Consider the following 19,111-nt stretch of genomic DNA (forward strand, 5'->3'; position numbering starts at 1 on the left):
TCATTCACTCTCCAAACTGTCTCTGATTGGGTAGACCTTTGTTATCTCGGTATAATTTAATGACACCATATCCAAAAAAAGTTACTAAAATGTTTTGAAAAATGTCCCACTTATAATAAATGTAGTGTTAAACTTACTACCATTCGTCTGTATCACTTAACAACCTATATAAAATTAAAATCTTTAAACAATTATTTTTAAAATCACTTTGAACCCACCTAAATAAATAAATTTAGTGGAGCTGAAATAACAAGGGTCCTATTTCCATCTGGTTGAACTCTGAATGCCAAAACATATCTTTAAAAAATTCATACACAATTACAATTCTCTCCCGAGTTAGTCTTTAAAAGTTACCAATTCAAAATGCACTCAAGAATATATATTTTAAAACAAAAAACCCAAGATCCTATATTTATTATTGCAAGAGATATAATGGGCTAACTCACATTGAAAGATAGGACTCTTATCACACTCCAAATAATATGTTGTTTTGATTTTTTAAACTTATATGGTGTAACCTATTGTAAGTACAAATGACTTGAATCAATGTAATAATTTGTTTGAATTCCTATTAAAGTAAATACTATAATTTACTTGGTAAATATGGTTTTCAAGTTATTAGTGTTTAGTTCCTAGCAAAATATAACTAGCTTATTACTAGTACTATTTTGTCTAACACATACAAAACCACATTTTTGCAGAACACTTCTTTTTATACATATAAAATAATCATAACAAATTAGAAAATGAGATTCTTTGACTTTTATGAAAACAGCAATAGATAACTAGGCTTTGTCACTAAACCAGAAAGATCGTAGAGCTTTGTTGCAAAACCAGATAGATTTAAATGTAAAAAATTTTTAACAGTGTTACACACACATCATTTAAACAGCCTAATCCTGTCTCTATCATATATGAACGGCTTGTAGAGAAAACATATGTTTGTGCTACAACAAAAATAATGAATTTCATGTCGTGTTTTTGTTTGTTAAAAATTTATTTGATTTTGAAACTAGACGACTCACAGGATGTGGTTGTAGATAAGATCAGTGGTACTAAATAGGAGATATCTTGAGTTTTTATGCTATTTTTATCATGTAGTTGATTGTTATTTGTTTATCTAAGTGAAAAATAAAAACGAATTTTGTCTTACATTTTATTTGGAAATTTGGTTACTCGGGTTCCATTAGTTCTAGTATTGTACATTTCTTCCAAAGGTACATTATTTCCCAATGTAAGTATTGTTTCCCTCAACCCAATAATAAAATCATTTCTTTTGATTTTCAATATAAATTTGCTTTGCCTAAATTGATATAGATATTTAATATTAAACTTCAACTGTGAATAAGTGTCCTTTCTCTAATAAAATGTAATTGTTTTGCTTTGCTAATTAAAAAATCGAACATGAATTAACTAAAAGCTGACTAAATGCTCTGTCTATGAGAAATCAGAAACATGAATACTTTATAGGATAGTACTCTAAACAAAGTGAATCATAGCTTGAGGTTATTTGCTGATAACAGCAATGACTAATACAGCTATCTCATATAACATGTGACAGTCATGATTCTAACTACTATGGTTTATACAGTTGTGTAGATGAACATTGCTTCTTTCTTTAAATAGTATACTTACCCCTAAATTCAATATACAACAATAATTATTATGGTCTATAAGTATATTGTTCAATTCTAAGGAGTTAAAATTGTACATATAATTATAAGTGAACAGGTAAATTTTGTTTGATTAGAAATCCTATTTGTATGTATTATACAAGAAAATTTATTAAATGGGAAATTAAAAATGCCTTCATTAAAGAGTTGGAGTTAAGGCTATCAAGTTTTCTCTACCACTCAACTTAATATCATATAAAGTAAATTTACAATAGTTATTACAGGTAAATTATTAACTCTTATAATTAAATGAGCTTAATGTAAAAATCTGTTTATTAAAATGACTAAGAACATTTTTAATATAAAAGAAAAAAATGTGTATATATACATACATATATATTGTAATAGGTACAAGAAGAATCCAAAATACAGAATGAGTTGCAACGACACATTTAATTACCCTATCACACCGGTTGATCACAAGCACCACCATAGGCCCTCCAGCAGCAAGCCCCTAACCCCCACCTCGAAGCGAGCACGGTTCTCAATACATTTAATATCATCTGGAAGAGTGATCAAAGGTGACACCACTAAAATTTCCTCATCCATCTGGCAACAATTTCAAACAATGCGGGACACATATAAATAGTTTTACATTTCTATAAACCTCTGTGGCTAATTAACAAGATTCGCTAAAAATATAACATTAATCCTTTGCTCTTTAATCTATTCATTTACTTTTTAACAGAGCTTCTCCGTGGGTCTTGACACAAGCCCTGCCATAATTTGATGGAACACTTCCCTGCTCACTCAACCTACCCCCTCCTGCTAGTTCACTCGAAACTTAAAATATAGCAGCAAAAATCATACAGTGTTTCATTGTTATGGTTTGTAATTTTTGTAGAACTATATTTTCATTTTGTTAGTTGGCAATTCTGACATAAACAACAAATAAATGTTTTACTCCATATAATACATGTCAGCGCCATACTTTGTCAGTAAACATCGCTGGTGATTGGTTACACGACATTGAAATAGTTCGTTTCATGAACTATTTCAATTATTTTTATGAAGAATTCTGTATCAAGACTGATGAATCACAAGAGAAATTGATCATGTAATTCATGAACAGCTTGAAAACCTTGATCATTATGAATCAGAAGAGGAATGGTCAGCTCCCGACCTAGGCCAGACTGGTATAATTGTGATGCAATTGCAGATAAATTTGTGCATTAGATGTTGACTCAAATTTGTTAATAATTACACTATTGAACTACATTGACAATGTTAAATAAGCTAATGAAGAATGCTTTTACCAAATTTGAAAAAAGCAATGATTTATCAGTTGACTTGTCTATACACACCAAAAATAGATAAAAATGTGTATTGATTTTCCGGGGTACTAAACAATTAGTAAGTGAATGGCTTAAAAATACTAAGCATCTTTTCAATGGGCCGTTGATAAACAGTTTGACACAAATGAAGGCCACACCTCAGCTGAAAGATAGAAAGGCAGTCGGTTTGTGAATGGAGAGGAAATGTGATTTCAACAGTGAAGTGTTGAACTTGAGGTCCACACTGTTTCTCCAACAGAAAAATCATTCCTGTTATATTTACTTGTAACTGGAAAACTGAAACACCGTAAACAGAGTAGGGAAAATAATACAATAATTATTAAATTACATACAGTACAAGTAATTTTAAAACAGTAAAAATTATTTTATTGTTAATTGCATCATATTGCCTCAATCATGAGTTAATGAGCTACACCATAATCTAAATAAATTAGTATTTGGATTGACCATTGAAAATTTAATTTGTTTGACAATAACTTTAAACTCTGTTGGTTATATTTTATGAATAGTAATATTAGATCTAAGTAATGTAGAAGTAGTAAATCAGTTATGTTAATATTAAAATACAGTACATATTGTAAAATATTATTTTTTTAATTAATTTTTTTATGTAGAGTTAGAATTAACTTCATTCATCTCTTGAAATTTGAATGCAGTTTGTGCTCAATGGGATAGATTTATCTGAGTGATGAAGGAAAGTAAATTGACATTTGCTGGTGGTCAGATCTTGGAAATACTTCCCTGTTTACAACCCCCTATATTGCGTAGGATTCCATATACAGGAACCTTTCAATACAGTTATTCACAGAGATATGTAGTTATATCTGAGTTAGTTGAGGACCATCACTTTAGTCTTTACAAAAATCAGAATTAAAATTAGCTTTATCAAACGTATTTTACACTATTTTTACCATTTGATTAGGGCCATAGTAGAATAACAGTGGTTCGATGGTTCGTAGTATTTTTACTTTAAAATATAATTATTGGATTGTGTGAGGATGTAAATTAACATGACATCTGTATTTTTCAGAAATTGTGTACCAGACCAACATGGTAATGAAACAACAGCTGAAGACTGTGAGTCTGGTACAGGATAGGGCATTGGAAACTCAGAGGAACCACCAGGAAAAGTTTGAAGAAACTAAATCGTTAATACTGAAGGTAAGCAAGTAAAACTTAGTATTATTAATAATATATTACATTTATGTACCACTTCTACAGTTAAATTATATGTATTTAAATATAGAACTCACATTAAAATGAGTGGTTATTGATGAATGTTATTCTTTAAGAAAATTGGAGTTGGATTAAATAATGTCAGTAATAGTTATTTGTATCGATTTATTTTCAGCTGGGATCGGAGAAAAATATTCTGCAAGAAACTAACAGTTTGATTGTGTCTCAGTTAGAAAAAGTGAGTAAACATGTATAACATAAGTCATTGGTTACTGTTTTTTTATTATCAGAATAAAGTCAAATAAATGTAATAACAAAATATAACATTTCAAAGTGGATAGTTCTGGATCAAAAGATTAGAATAAAACATTTGTTTAGGACATTTTTAGTTGGAATGAAAGTTAAAACACATAGCAGAAGATATACTGTATATTTTACCTGCTAAGCAGATTGAGCCTATCAAACAAATTTCAGGTTCATATAAGCATGATACCCTTTATACTATCTATATAAGAGAGTAGATTTAATTTAATATATGACATGATATGCCTAAAACTTAATTTCATATCCATAAATATCAAAATTTACCGTTTGATTTAGATGAACATTGTGATACTCAATTTATTTTGTTGCAACAAACAATAACTAAATTGTAAAGGTTTTACCAAGTTTCAACCCTTACCTAAATACAATGATGGAGTTATTTAATAACCAGTGTGATTGTAGTTGAACAAAACATTGGGAAAAAGAGTATTGATTACACAACTCCATTTTTGTGTGCTTCATTCTTAAGCTACTTTATTTAGATTAGGATGTATTCAAAATGCCATGGACCAGAAATGTTTTAACATTACCTATAAAAACATTATATTCTAATTTGACACTGCAAATAACTAAATAACACATGTAAATATTTAGTAAATGATTGTAACAAAGAAATATTTAAATTGTTTGTGTATGGGGAATAGTAATATTATATAAACATGAATGTCAGTTAATTATACATCTTGCTGTTATAACCTTATTTGTAGTTAAATGTATAATCATTTATCAAATCATAACATTCCTCTATTTTGATACTGTTTTAATCTAGGCAATTGATGAGGTATTTTTGAAATTTAGTGTGTTGACCCTTTGTATATTTATCTATTTAGACTCTTCATATACTATGATAAATAAACACATTAGTGCATTATGATTCACTACTTATTATCAAGTATTAATACACCATGCACGGGTTGATGAACGGGATTCATCATTTGTTGTCTTGTTCAAGATGTTTAAGTAATGATGAGTGTTTACTTAGTGGAGATCTAGGGTGGAGAAATAATAACTTATTATTATTTTTATCTGACAATGATCTATATTTAATTATTGTTTGGTTCATAAATACTTTGATACGTTTAAACTACACATCCAACATGAGGTAGGATGACAGATTTTTAGATTTTCCGTGCCAAAAAGACTATCTACTTCCTATGAAAAGTGTACTTGTTTATGAGATAAGAGTTAAGGGTGGCCACCCAAACGGGGAAACCGGGACTAAGCTGGAAATTTAACACACTATAAAAATTTCTAAAACAATTTTCAGTCTTAAGAATTTATAAAATGAAGAAATAATTTGACAGATTCTTGAATAATCTTGAAACATTGTATTATTCGAGACATGTTCCGTGAAACTGTGAATGAGAAATGACATACGTTTGCGAGGCCCACCTGATGTTAATTGAAGGTTGCCTTCACGTTTGTAGTCGAGGTTATCTTGGCTCTATACATGTGTCACGTTTAACCCACCATACATGTAATAATCTATTGGACAATTAAAGTCGGCTGATGGTAATCTTGGTTTGGTCCATCAGCAATTGCTCTGCACACATACGTTCTGGTCGGTTGTCACATGACATAGGTTAAAATAAATGTTATGTTTTGATACCATGGTCACATCTAAACTTCAACTGAATTAGCTGCATTTACACTGGTAGAAAGTTGCACAAGTTTTGTTTCCGACAGTAAAAATCCCTAGTCTAAACGGTTCTAAGAGCTCTCACGAGTTCTGTAGTAAAAATTGTCGGACAGTTGTTTAAAAGAGCTGGAGAGCAATGTCAGACATTGAAATTTAAATTATGAAAATTGCCAAAACATCACTGCCATTTGTAAACAGACTTCACATTGTCTCGCAACTTTACTTGCTAGTTTAAACGAAGCTTAATATTGTCGCCAGTCTGCAGATGGCCGGCTGACTGAATGTCCCTTGCACATCAGTTTTCGTCAGAACTGCATTGACTGGACGACGGCTGATTTAAATGTCATCAGTTCTCTGATCAACTATTCATCTGAATGACTTCCCCGCATACGTGGCGATTGGTTGGACAATTCGAACTATTCAAACTGAATAGTCCAATGTGTATGAGGATCCTTACGTCATGTTGTTACGTACACAATAACTACAATCTAGTGATCATGTTGTGATTTGAACCACAGTCTCATGTGTTTATAAACTGAATAGTCCAATGTATATGAGAATCATTACGTCATGTTGTTACGTAGACAATAACTACAATCTAGCGATCATGTTGTGATTTGAACCACAGTCTCATGTGTTTATAAACTGAATAGTCCAATGTATATGAGGATCCTTACGTCATGTTGTTACGTAGATAATAACTACAATCTAGCGATCATGTTGTGATTGAACCACAGTCTCATGTGTTTATAAACTTTGTAGTTGTGTTGATGTAATGGGGTGATTCTATTCTTGTATTATTTATCTCAGAGCAAACCCAAAATATTTAAGAACCAGTATTTGGTTACGTTAATTATGCTCGTATTTTAGGGGCAACTATGGAAGGTACTTTTTTGTGTTGTTGTCTACTTATTCCACAGATTACAAATTAACTGCACTTTGGAAACTTCCGCGTAGCAGGTAACTTTCTGATGCATTCTTCATATATATATATATATATATATATATATATATATATATATTGGCTGGCAGTGGCATATAAATGAACTCGTGTGATTTATAAGTAATATTTGACTTAAAAATGCATATTTTCTATGTCTATATTTGTCAATACCAGCGTTTCTGCGGGTTCTATACACAGACATCAGCCACTCAGCAGTATATAGACTATCGCTAATTTTTATTTTATCTTTACTTTATGTGGTGTGGTTGTACATAAATAAATTCTTTATATACACACACACTATATATATATTATACATAAGAAATGTATTATACATTTATTACACACACGTATATAAATATTATCTCACATTTTTCCAATTGCAAATAAAGATGTTTAATTTTTCAAATGTTGATATTATATTATAATTAATACAAATATATAAGCCAAGGTAGATATGATTGTAGCTTTAAAGACATCTGTATCCGTGATCCTCTGCACAATTCAATATAATACATGAATACAAACCTAAGGGCTTGTTTTTTTTCCAAAAAGTTGTTGGTTTATTTTTGAGTTATAGTGGACCAACCCTGTGTACTGACAAAATTGTGGTCTTGTACCGGTGAAATTTGCTAGGAATTTCAAAGTAGGTTTTGAGTGGCCATCTTGAAGTTGTACCTTCTAAACTAATAAATACATTATCCTTTGTTATAATCAGCTATGACACACAAACCAAGTTTTAATTTAATAATACACAAACAACCATATTACAAGTAAACTGTAGTAATGTCACATGTTGAAATCTGTTATGAGTGTACTGAGTTCATTTATAAACTTATTTATTCTGATATTTTCTTCTTGCCATCATGGTTACCCATAAAACCAATGCAAAAGTATTCACTGATGCTCATCCAAATCCCATGCAGTGATATGTGCCATAGTAGAAATCAAGCTTCTGATGGGCTTTGCTAACGCTCAGCCATTAATAGCACGGTGGAAGAGTTTAGTCCACTTAGAGCAGTATAAGCGGAAGATTTAAATGACACTAAACTCAACATTCACATTGAATCAACTCTTCCCAACATTCCAATATAGCTATGTTATTGGCTGAGTATTGGTGAAGCCCATCACTTGTGAGGCAGAAAACATTTCATTGGTAGTTTTTCAAAATATTTTCTTCATTTGTTTAACATTTTCATAAATTATCTATTTGCTAGAATTTTAAGGTCATCACCTTCACATCATCTTCAATGTTTCACATCCCTCTTCGAAACATCTCTACCACTTGTAAAATGCTGTCGTACTCTTAGTAAATCTTCAAAAAACCTCACATTATTTTAAATGCTGTGCTACATTTTGTTCAATTTTTCTAATGAAATGAAATGGAAATTCTTTAATCCATCTTTATGAAAGTAACAAGTCACCAACTTCATCAAAATCTGTTTAACCTTTTGGACTGTCACCAAAGAAGTAAATATTCTAAACAGCTGCATCTGGATCTCAACATATGGAATATGTTTACCAACAAGGTAAAATAATTGCCAGAAATCGTAATTATTACATAAATCCAAATACCAAGTAATTAAACATTTTTGTTATTTTTTGAAATTTAAAGTTGCATGACATTTATAAGTCTCAACACTTTTTTATTGTTATTGTATTTTATTGTTATACTTAGCTAATTTTATTTTCCAGTTAAAAGAAGAAAACAAGGAATTGAAAAGTGCAAACGAAGCTTTTGGAAATGAAATATCAAAGGTAAGTAATTCTATAGTACTCTCTCCCCTTGCCCTTTGTATAATCTTAGAATATAAAAATACTTAAATGTTAACTGTTTATGTTAAGAAATTAGCAAGACTTCATAAATGGAGAACTAAGAAAAGTGACACATCAGACTTTTTCTCTGACACATTGTTATATTATACAACAGTGCTCTCCTAGACAGTCTGTTCATTTTAGATATTGTCTTGTACAAAAGTCTATAATTGGTCTACAACCCTTCATGTTAATTTTGTCTCCCAACCATTAGTTTTTAAAGTACGAAAAAACCTTCAAACATATTTATAGGATGCAATTCAAAAGAAAGAGCCAAAACAACGGAAAATAACACCTCTGGTAAGACTAAACCCTATGTGCATTGCAAATGTAATAGACACAGTAGTCAAAGAACACTAAACCTATTTACAGGGAAACTATATGGTCTCAGGCCCACTACACAAGGTTATAATTACATAACAGTTAGTGTTTGAAAAATGTGTATAAAATGGATTTCATTGCTTTAGATGAAATTTATAGAAATGCCCTGTGTATATTAACTGAATATTTGTATGTTTCACAGTTTAAAGAAGATACCAAACAGCTCAAGGAATCCAACATGGCGTTAGTAACAGAAACTACTAAAGTAAGATTTTATTTACTTTACTTTTTGTAAAAGGTTAATGTTATGTTAAACTGTTCCAGTAATACTCCTTCTTCGTGGAAAGAACTTGACAATTGTTGTAGGCTACTCCTTATATTTTCTTTGGAACTACTTTGACTTATTGCATGTAACATTGTCCTTTAACATTCTACCAACTTCTTATTGGAATCAAATACTTAATTTATATAAAAAAAAAAAACACTCCAATAATTATTAAATGTTATTTTTATAAGGCCTTTTGTGTTCAATGAATACCATCAGACCTACATAACTTAAATAAAAGTGGTTAAAATAATAATACAATCAATTTATACTTAAATAAAAACACATAGTTAAAAATACAAAGAGATCAAATTTTAAAGACCAGGAAGTATACAATACTTTCTGTTTGTAAAAGTTAATATTTTATTAGATTAAAGGCAGTAACAGTGAATTTTGGAAAGGTCCAGGTTCATTATTTACTTAATCATTTTGGTTCTTCTGTATAAAAATTGTTTCGTTATCATTGTGAAATTTTTTATTTTAGATTTCTTTTAATAATTGTATTTATGAAAAGCAGTGTCTAGTATGAAGTGCATGTTTTGCCGTGGCCGATCTTTCCTCTTGTTGATATTTCAGACACGCTTTATGTTCCTTGACCCTCTCTTTTATCTTCCTTTTTGTTTGGCCAATGTATTTTAAATTACAGTTGTCACAATTAATTTGATAGATTCCAGATTTTTTATCATCATCTATTTTATTCTTTGGATTTTGTAATATATTTTTTAGTTTTATTTTGGAATTTGAGGATACATTAATTTTGGCATGATTTTTAAAACTTTTAATAATTTCTATAGTTAAATTGTAGTAAGAAACAGAGATTCATTTTTCAGGTTCTTTGCGTTTAGTCTGATATAGAGTTGTTCTAGAATTTGTTTCAATAATTTTCTTTTTAATCATGTTGTCATTCGTTTCAGTTTTGTAGCCATTAAATAATGCAATTTCTTTAATTTTCTTTACTTCTTTTTTTATAATTTTCTGAAACTCAAATTAACAGTAGATTCAGACACATCTTTTATTTTTCTTTTGACATTTGAGTGTGTCAGGTTGGATGTGTAACCTACCTACCTACCTGACAGTTGACCCTTACAGATCTGCTTGAAAATATAGTCCAGAATGTCAGCACATTTCTTGTGACATGACTGACAAGGTCCATTACAGCACACTGAAGCAGTTCTAACACCTTATGTCAGGTACCATATGGATACTTGGGCATTTAATATAAACTGATACGTATTAAAATAAATTTACAATATTATTGTCATATATTAAATATTTACATTCAGTAGTATTAATTTGGCTAAATTTAAGTATAATAAAATAATAATAACAATTATAATAATATTGTATTAAATGGATCAACATTATAAAATAAATTATATGGTTAAAAAATTAAAACATAGTAAACATGTAAACCTAGTATTGTTTACATACATACAAAAGACAATCAGAGGTATCCAGTTGTTATCTGACAGCAGGTCTGTCCCGACCTGTTACTACAGGTGCTTCGAAACAGTACACACAGCTGATTTGAAACCAGCTAAGCTTCTGTTGGGTAAACAATAGATAGTCTGCCTGTCTGCCTGCTACCACTGGAGTCAAAGTGAAGTGTGTGTTCAACTTCCTGGCAGTTAATGTTCAATTTTTAATTGTCAATCATTAAAAACTCTTTGGAAGTTAAAGCCTTGCCAATCACAAAGATATTAAAGTCACAGCAATGAATTCATTTAATGATCATGTAACTGTTCTTCCTGTAAGTATTAGTTGTCTTTTAAAATATTTATACCTAAAACAAGTTAACCAACATTTTTCTTTATGTCGCTGTAATATCTTTGTGCTTAGCCAAAACATTTAAAACCACTTAAGATTGTTAACTCAACAATTACAAACCAAAACTTATGATGTTAACTCAACAATTACAAACCAAAACTTATGATTTATATAACAACTATCATTTTCACTACATGACAAAACAATAATGTACTGTTATTTTTTTGTTGTTGAAAATTTGCAAAACGCTAGTAAAGATATAATTTTAACTTAAACCAACTTTTTAAGAAAACAGTTTTAAGAAATTGGGGTGAAATCCTGCCTCTTTATCTCCTCGTAAGTGGGAAGACGGGTAAGTGTTCAACCCCTTCCCGATTTCATAGCACCACTCCTGTTTATCCATAGTTATACATAAGTAGATTACACATTAATCTTAACTTCTCTAATTTATGTACTACTTTATTGTATTTTGTTCTTGTTTAAAGCTGTTAGCAGAAAACGAGGCACTGAAGAAACAATTGACCACAGCACAAGAAGCTGTGCAAACTGCATCCGAGAGTAGCAAAGTATCATCATCAGAGGTTTGTACAGGAGCAATAAGGAAACATATGAATTTCTAAACATTGTACAGGATTATTATCACAACAAAAAAAGTCAATGAGGTTAGATCAATTGCTGATGATGTAACAGATTCACAAATAATTCATTAATACAGTGATACTCCTGGAAAATTCCTTCAGTATTAGTATTTTATCTTTGTATTTTAAAAGACTGGCTAAAAATAAATAAGACTTGGTTTTTGTTATTGTATTATTGAGTGTGATAGAATATTTATGAGCACTTTTATTTTTTTCTGTTGTTCATAAGACGTGTAGATTTAGTAAAATTATTGAAAAAATAACTACACAAAAATATAAATAAGTTTGTGTGTGAGTGTTCGAACGTGTTTATGTGTGTAAAATAATGCATGAAAAGTGTATTTTATGTTAATGCATTTATAAAGTATACAAAACATTTTTGTCCCTAAAAATACAAGAATTGAACTTGTATTGCTTACTATATTAAAATATTTGAAGAATTGATGAATATAGAACATTTTTTCTTTTAGCTGATGGCAGAAAACGAAACGCTGAAGAACCGATTGGCATCTGCAGAAGCTTTGCAGCGTTCCTTTGAAAATAGCAAAATAGCAGAGGTTTGTAGATTGAGCAATAGGAGTAGTTTTTATTGTAAAAGTGTATATATATACATATCACATGTATATATATACAGGGTGTCCCACAAGTAACCTGATAAACTTCTCAGGTGGTTTCCTCTCATCAAAATAATGAAAAGGTTTATATAAACATATGTCTGGTAACGCATTATTAGCAAGTTACAGATTATTTGTTATATACATTCAAACAGTTAACAAAATATTTTTTAATCATTTTGAAATTTAAAAGTGCCCAAATATTGATTTTGCCTGAAATCTTTATATTGTACATTATTTTACATCCAACTAATAATAACTTCACAATGTTTGAAAAAGTAGTATTTCTATTTCTACTTAATAGATTTATTATTTTATTTATTTGACAACTACAAAACTTACATTTTCATGATTATATGTTTAAAATGATCTGAAATTGAACATAACTGAACATTTAAATAATTTTACATAATTTTTTCTATGGCTCAAACTAAATTGTACTTAATAATGGAACAAAGGGTATATCACTTAAAATTAAAATTGAGTATATAAAAGGATAAGAACACAGACGACTGAAATTTACATAGATTTACTGAGTAGAAAATAAAAATTTATTATTTTTACATAGTTATTATGATAATTACTTGTCTCATAATAAAAATGTACGTATTGTGTGAATAACAGTCGTGTGTATAAACAAAACCACTAATTACTTAGTTTACATATTCCGTGCCATCTAAATATTATAACTTCATATTGTGTGAGTTGATAGTATGGATACATTCTGTTTAGTTTTTAATGGATAAAGATGGTGGGATGGAACTCAGGACACCTTTCTAGGAAATAGAAGTGAACCTTTTAATCACTTTTACACCAATAACAGACTAAAAATATCTATTTGTGTCCATTTCCCCAAAATGGGATAGGGGGGCTCAAAATGTTTAAATGTAAAATCCATTAAGTGACACCTTATTTCAAAGTTATTACCTGCTGCAGTGCAGGTCTCCCTAACGTTCATTTTGTGTAAATGTTGCAAAATTTGTGATGGCAAGAACATAACAGATTAAAAAGACTATAAATTCACAAATAAATAGGTAGACAGAATTTAAAACATTTACATCCACAAAATTAAAAACAATGAAAGCAGGTAAAATTAAGTAAATGTTGTACAATAGTATATATACTATACAGGGTGTACATAAAGTCCTGCACGGGTATAATATTTTCTAAACGATAACAGATAAATAAACAAGATTTGGTACATCAATACTACACCTAAAAATCTACTTTTTGAAGGAACTATCAGTTTTCTGTAATATCATGGGGACGTCCCACAAGGAGTCAGAAGGAAATCTTAAATAGGAGCATAGGTCAATATGGACATCATTTTAAAGGGCTTATCTAGCAGAGTGTAATGCCGCAAACCGCACTCAAAAAGATTGATCCAGTAAAAAATGGCGGCTGTTCAAAGATTTTACTTGGTTACATTTTATTAGTAGCCATAACCCCAGTAAAGGAAAACTGCAACCAAACGAATACTGCAGCTAACTACTACATTATGCTTGTCAGTTGTACAGAAGTGAATTATGACATTAGTTATCCTCAAGGGTTACAAATTTGGTCCTAATATATTGATAACGGGGAAAACCTGATAACAGTAACAATTAGAAATCTCAGCGACCTATGACGATCGGAAACACTTCCTGTTTTCATAAAGTGTTGAACAGTTCTCCCTACAGTTGTTCTAGAAATTGGCTGCCTCTCGTGAAAGTAGTCATTAAATAAATGGCATGCTTCCTCGTGTGATCGTCTATACGTTCACGTTCGTCAAGCGACATAGTGTAGTTGAAGAACTACAAGCAATACGACAAACTCTTTTGTACTAAAGCGCACTGATAAAATGGATGGACAGCACTACTAAAACAAGAAAACTAGAATAGCCTACTATGAATAGACTGGCTAATAGGAAAGTCCTAACTGCGACCCAAAGATAAGAGATTTCTAATTGTTACTGTTATCAGGTTTTCCCCGTTATCAATATATTAGGACCAAATTTGTAACCCTTGAGGATAACTAATGTCATAATTCACTTCTGTACAACTGACAAGCATAATGTAGTAGTTAGCTGCAGTATTCGTTTGGTTGCAGTTTTCCTTTACTGGGGTTATGGCTACTAATAAAATGTAACCAAGTAAAATCTTTGAACAGCCGCCATTTTTTACTGGATCAATCTTTTTGAGTGCGGTTTGCGGCATTAAACTCTGCTAGATAAGCCCTTGAAAATGATGTCCATATTGACCTATGCTGCTATTCAAGATTTCCTTCTGACTCCTTGCGGGACGTCCCCATGATATTACAGAAAACTGATAGTTCCTTCAAAAAGTAGATTTTTAGGTGTAGTATTGATGTACCAAATCTTGTTTATTTATCTGTTATCGTTCAGAAAATATTATACCCGTGCAGGACTTTATGTACACCCTGTATAAATACAGACATGATTAATTGTTATAACATTTATAATAGAAAAAAAAAACATAATTTATTAACAAATTAAAAGACATAAATTTACCAATAAATAATTAGACAACAGTTAATAACATAAAAAACAATAAACTAAATAAATTTTGAAACAATGAATAGCCTATATACATCACATACAACATGTATAAAATACATACATTTAACTATCTAATCTGAATTTAGCCTCAATTCAAAATTAGTCAAAGATTTTTTTTAATTTACCATAATCAGTAGCTAGATAGTCGTCAACCTTGTAGAAAACTTTTCCTTTAACCATTTTTCAAGCAATTTTTGAATTTATTAACTGTAACAGTGTGGGCGGATTGTGGCAATGTATTGATTAATCTATTTGCATGCAAAATACGCTGTTATTTGCTTTTGTAAGTCTAGCAGATAGTAAATCTAGGCCATAATTATTATATAATATAATAATATAGTATAATAATCTGGTGTTATAATTATGTATGTCATATCTAATGTTTTATTTATGCAAATTTTCTTTTACGTTTATTAGATATATATATAAACATGGGAGTGTAATTATTTTTAATTCTTTGAATACAGAAAAACAAGATTCACAACTGTCCAGTCCTTTTATGATCCATATAGCATATTTTTGCCATCTAAAATCTTGCTTAATATATGATCAAACACTCCAATAAATGACAAATTTTTATTTTTGTGAGGCCTTTCGTGCTCAATGAACACATCGTCAGACCCACATAACTTAAAAAAAAATAGTAAATTAGTGATTCTAGATAGCATTTTACAAAATATTGTACATGTACATCCCATTTTTTATTACTGAGCCTATGACAGTCTACCATGGCCAGGCCTATGTAAAAGTCCTTGGTGAAAAAACGGTTAAATGGTATAACAGATTTACATATTTATTTAAATATTCTCTTTCAATAGGTCAATATTCTCTTTCAATAAATAAAGAATTATAAAAAAATCATGGTAATAATTTCATCCTGAAGTACTGGAAGAGAGTTTAGGAACACCCTATGTAAGCACATTTGAGTTTGCCTTAAATAATCCTCCTCAAGATTGTTTATTCAATTTTTTTTTATATAGTTGATGGAGGAAACCCAGAACCTGAAGAAACAGTTGGAGTCTGCAAACGAAGCTTACCAAAATGCATGGGAAAGTGGAAAAGTAGCAGCAGCAGAGGTTTGTAGATGTTTGTTTCTTTCTCTTAATGAGAATTTTAAGGCAATACTTAAATTGAATGTATATTTTTATAGTTAGTTATTTTGTAGTGCCACGATCTTTCTGTATCGATTTTATTATTTCCCATCAAAAAATGTGGAATATCAATCATTTTTCATTTTGTATTGTCAAGCTAAAAATATTTTTTATAGCACATTCATCAAGAACTACGAAGGCTGTCCAAAAAGTAACAGATGTTTTGACATGGCGAGGCAATGGGCGGGGCTTAACTCAACCACTTAATCCATTGCGGATCGTATTGTTTTGGCGCGGGGCACAAATTTTAATTTACGGTCAGCGGCCGAACGAACAGCAATGGTGCGCCGCATCGTATCGCTCGCTATTGTATACTCACTTCATATCTACGTTGAACTGGATTCCGGTTTATAAAAATATCTCCATCTATATTCTTAAAAACAAAATAATTAAATACAATATATTGTTTATGAACTATTGTAATAAATATCTCTCATAAATTTCGATCAAGTTCAGACGATCGTAAGTTTTCCATTTCGATCAACTCATATTATGACACGCAAATTATACCATAAAATGTGATACTAGTTACTATTATAATAACAGCTGAGGAAAACAACCAATCAGAAGCGCTAAAAAGCAAAGAGTAAACTCATATGAATTATTTTTCAACTTCGACATACAACTGTGATCTGTAGGATATTTATAAAACTTTTGAAAACTCTGAACGTAGACCGTTGTTAAACACTCTTAGTTGACAAGTGAAGACGATCGCCCAATCTATAAGACATTAATTTGGAGGGAAACTTAAAACCAGACCGCTATTGCGACCTGAGCTCGTCACCGCAGTGGGTTAAGGAACTAAACTCTGTTAAAGTTAGGGGAAATGTTCTGAGAGTCCTGTAATTTAGAAATGACAATTTTCATGGATGGTTTCATTGATTTTCATTACAAATTAATTACTCACAAGACGAGGCTTACCACTGCGATGATCATTGTGAATACTGGTTCATCCATTTTTAAAACCAATGCACCACTGCCTCACTCAGCTTTCACTTACTATTTATTGCCAGATAATTACAAATCTGGCAATAAATTTCAATTGGTTTGTGATTTTTCGCCAACAAAAACCTTATCACAGATCATACTTCACAACGGGCAGATTTTTCAATTTCAGCACTTATTTCAACACTCCACTGTATACAAAGCACGATACGCAATCTACTACAGCTGGTTGTGTACTGAGTGTAGATAGGAACAGTCTGATGCCAGGATGGCATTGCCGCACCATGTCAAAACATCTGTTACTTTCCGGACAGCCCTTGTACAATATTGGGGATTTTTTTAATGTTCAGTTTTGTCAGGTATTCTGATGTTATGTAATGTCTTTAAGGAATTCCATTAGTCTGTGGTATGATTTTCTTATTTGCCACTTTCTTTTTCTTATAGTCTAAGAGCTAGTGGTCGGCTACCTGTATGTATTTGACGAGACCTGGGTTTTTGTACAGTGAGGCCCCTGTACCCCCTGTACATGAGATGGGGAGTCACTAAGCTCCAGGTGGCCGACTTGGCGGGCGCTCAGGTAAGACAGGTATCAATTTTTGGGCAATTTCGTAAGTATTTGATGACGTCTGCAGTTTTGTAATTTGAAAATATATTATTATTATTATCGGAAAATAACAATGGCAGACCATTATCGCGCGGATTTCATTATCAGATACTATATCAAAATGTAAAAGGATTTTGAGGTTAAGAAAATTCCACATATTAAAATATAAAGAAATTATTTTACCGGACGAAACTTATGATTCAGCATATCATAGTAGTTGTTATAAGACATTTACAGCATTAAAAAGGCAGTATTTGACGACAGATGTTGAAAAAAAAGGTTCTATCACGGTCTAAAAAGTCTTTGTCTGCAATTGAACAGCCATCTACATCAGCTGATAGTTCAATAATTGAGGATACACGTGTACATGATTCCCTTGAAAACAATGCAAACATTCTTGAGACAAAAGAAGCAGAAAAAGAAATCGACGCTGAAGCTGAACTTTCGTTGGAGGAGGGATCATCTTCAGATTCAGCAAAATCATCGAATGTTCAATTTTCGAATACTGTAGCTTCCGATACTGTAACTTCCGATACTGTAGCTTCTGCAAACTCAAATTTGTGTTTTTTTTTGTTACAAAAAAAGAAACAATTTCGATATAAAATTGACTCATTACGGACTTCAGAGAAGGATCGATTTAAAAAGAGTATCCTATTAAACTTTAAGCCAGATACTACAATTTACCAAGAAACTTTAACAAAAATAGAAAGTGTTCTCTCATCTGAAGTACATTACCATGAAATTTGTCGGCAAAATTTTAGGTATCAAAAAAGATCAGTCGTGAAAAGTCGTGTTCGTACTGCATGGCACATCTCCCGAGAAGTACATGAAACTGTTTATAAAGAAATATGTCATTTAGTTGAAGATAATGTGATAAAACGAGGACGTTGTTATTTTCTGAGTTATTTGCAGAAAGAGTATCTTGAAATATTTAAAGAATTAAGTGAAAGCTCAGACCCAGCATCAATATTTAACGCATCTTATTTGGAAGAAAAACTTCGCAAGAAATTTGGCGATAAAATTCAAATTTTGACATCCAACAAAAAAAAGTTGTTGCCCAACGGGTATTTCAACAATTGATTATCTTTACCCAATTTGTTTTAATCAATATTTTTAATCAGGGAGTAGCTAAGATTTTCTTTTCTACTAAAGTATGTCCGCTATATCAATATGTCTGCCATGATCAATATACGTTTTTTAAACCCTAATAAATAAAATATATCAATGGCAGATCTCGTCAATTACTTTCAAAATTTTATTTTTTTGAGCACTTTCAAAATTGTCTGCCGCAATGAAATCCGTGTGATAATGGTCTGCCATTGTT

General features: G+C 30.9%; 1 protein-coding gene across 6 annotated transcripts in view; it reads left to right on the top strand.

The window, feature by feature from the left end:
• The window catches only part of LOC124355064 (optineurin), a 91,645-nt gene that overhangs the window by 18,285 nt on the left and 54,249 nt on the right, over window positions 1-19,111 (top strand). For all 6 annotated transcript variants that reach the window (XR_006921736.1, XM_046805979.1, XM_046805981.1 and 3 more), the window contains exons 4-10: window positions 3,999-4,129; window positions 4,320-4,382; window positions 8,746-8,808; window positions 9,389-9,451; window positions 11,764-11,859; window positions 12,387-12,473; window positions 16,068-16,163. Coding sequence is in view for 5 of the 6 variants with exons in the window: in XM_046805979.1 (XP_046661935.1) it covers window positions 3,999-4,129; window positions 4,320-4,382; window positions 8,746-8,808; window positions 9,389-9,451; window positions 11,764-11,859; window positions 12,387-12,473; window positions 16,068-16,163 (599 nt within the window). In the remaining variant the exon portion in view is untranslated. The remainder of the gene's footprint in view (window positions 1-3,998; window positions 4,130-4,319; window positions 4,383-8,745; window positions 8,809-9,388; window positions 9,452-11,763; window positions 11,860-12,386; window positions 12,474-16,067; window positions 16,164-19,111) is intronic.

This window comes from Homalodisca vitripennis, chromosome 2, assembly GCF_021130785.1.
Source record: "Homalodisca vitripennis isolate AUS2020 chromosome 2, UT_GWSS_2.1, whole genome shotgun sequence".
Classification (NCBI taxonomy): Eukaryota; Metazoa; Arthropoda; class Insecta; order Hemiptera; family Cicadellidae; genus Homalodisca; species Homalodisca vitripennis.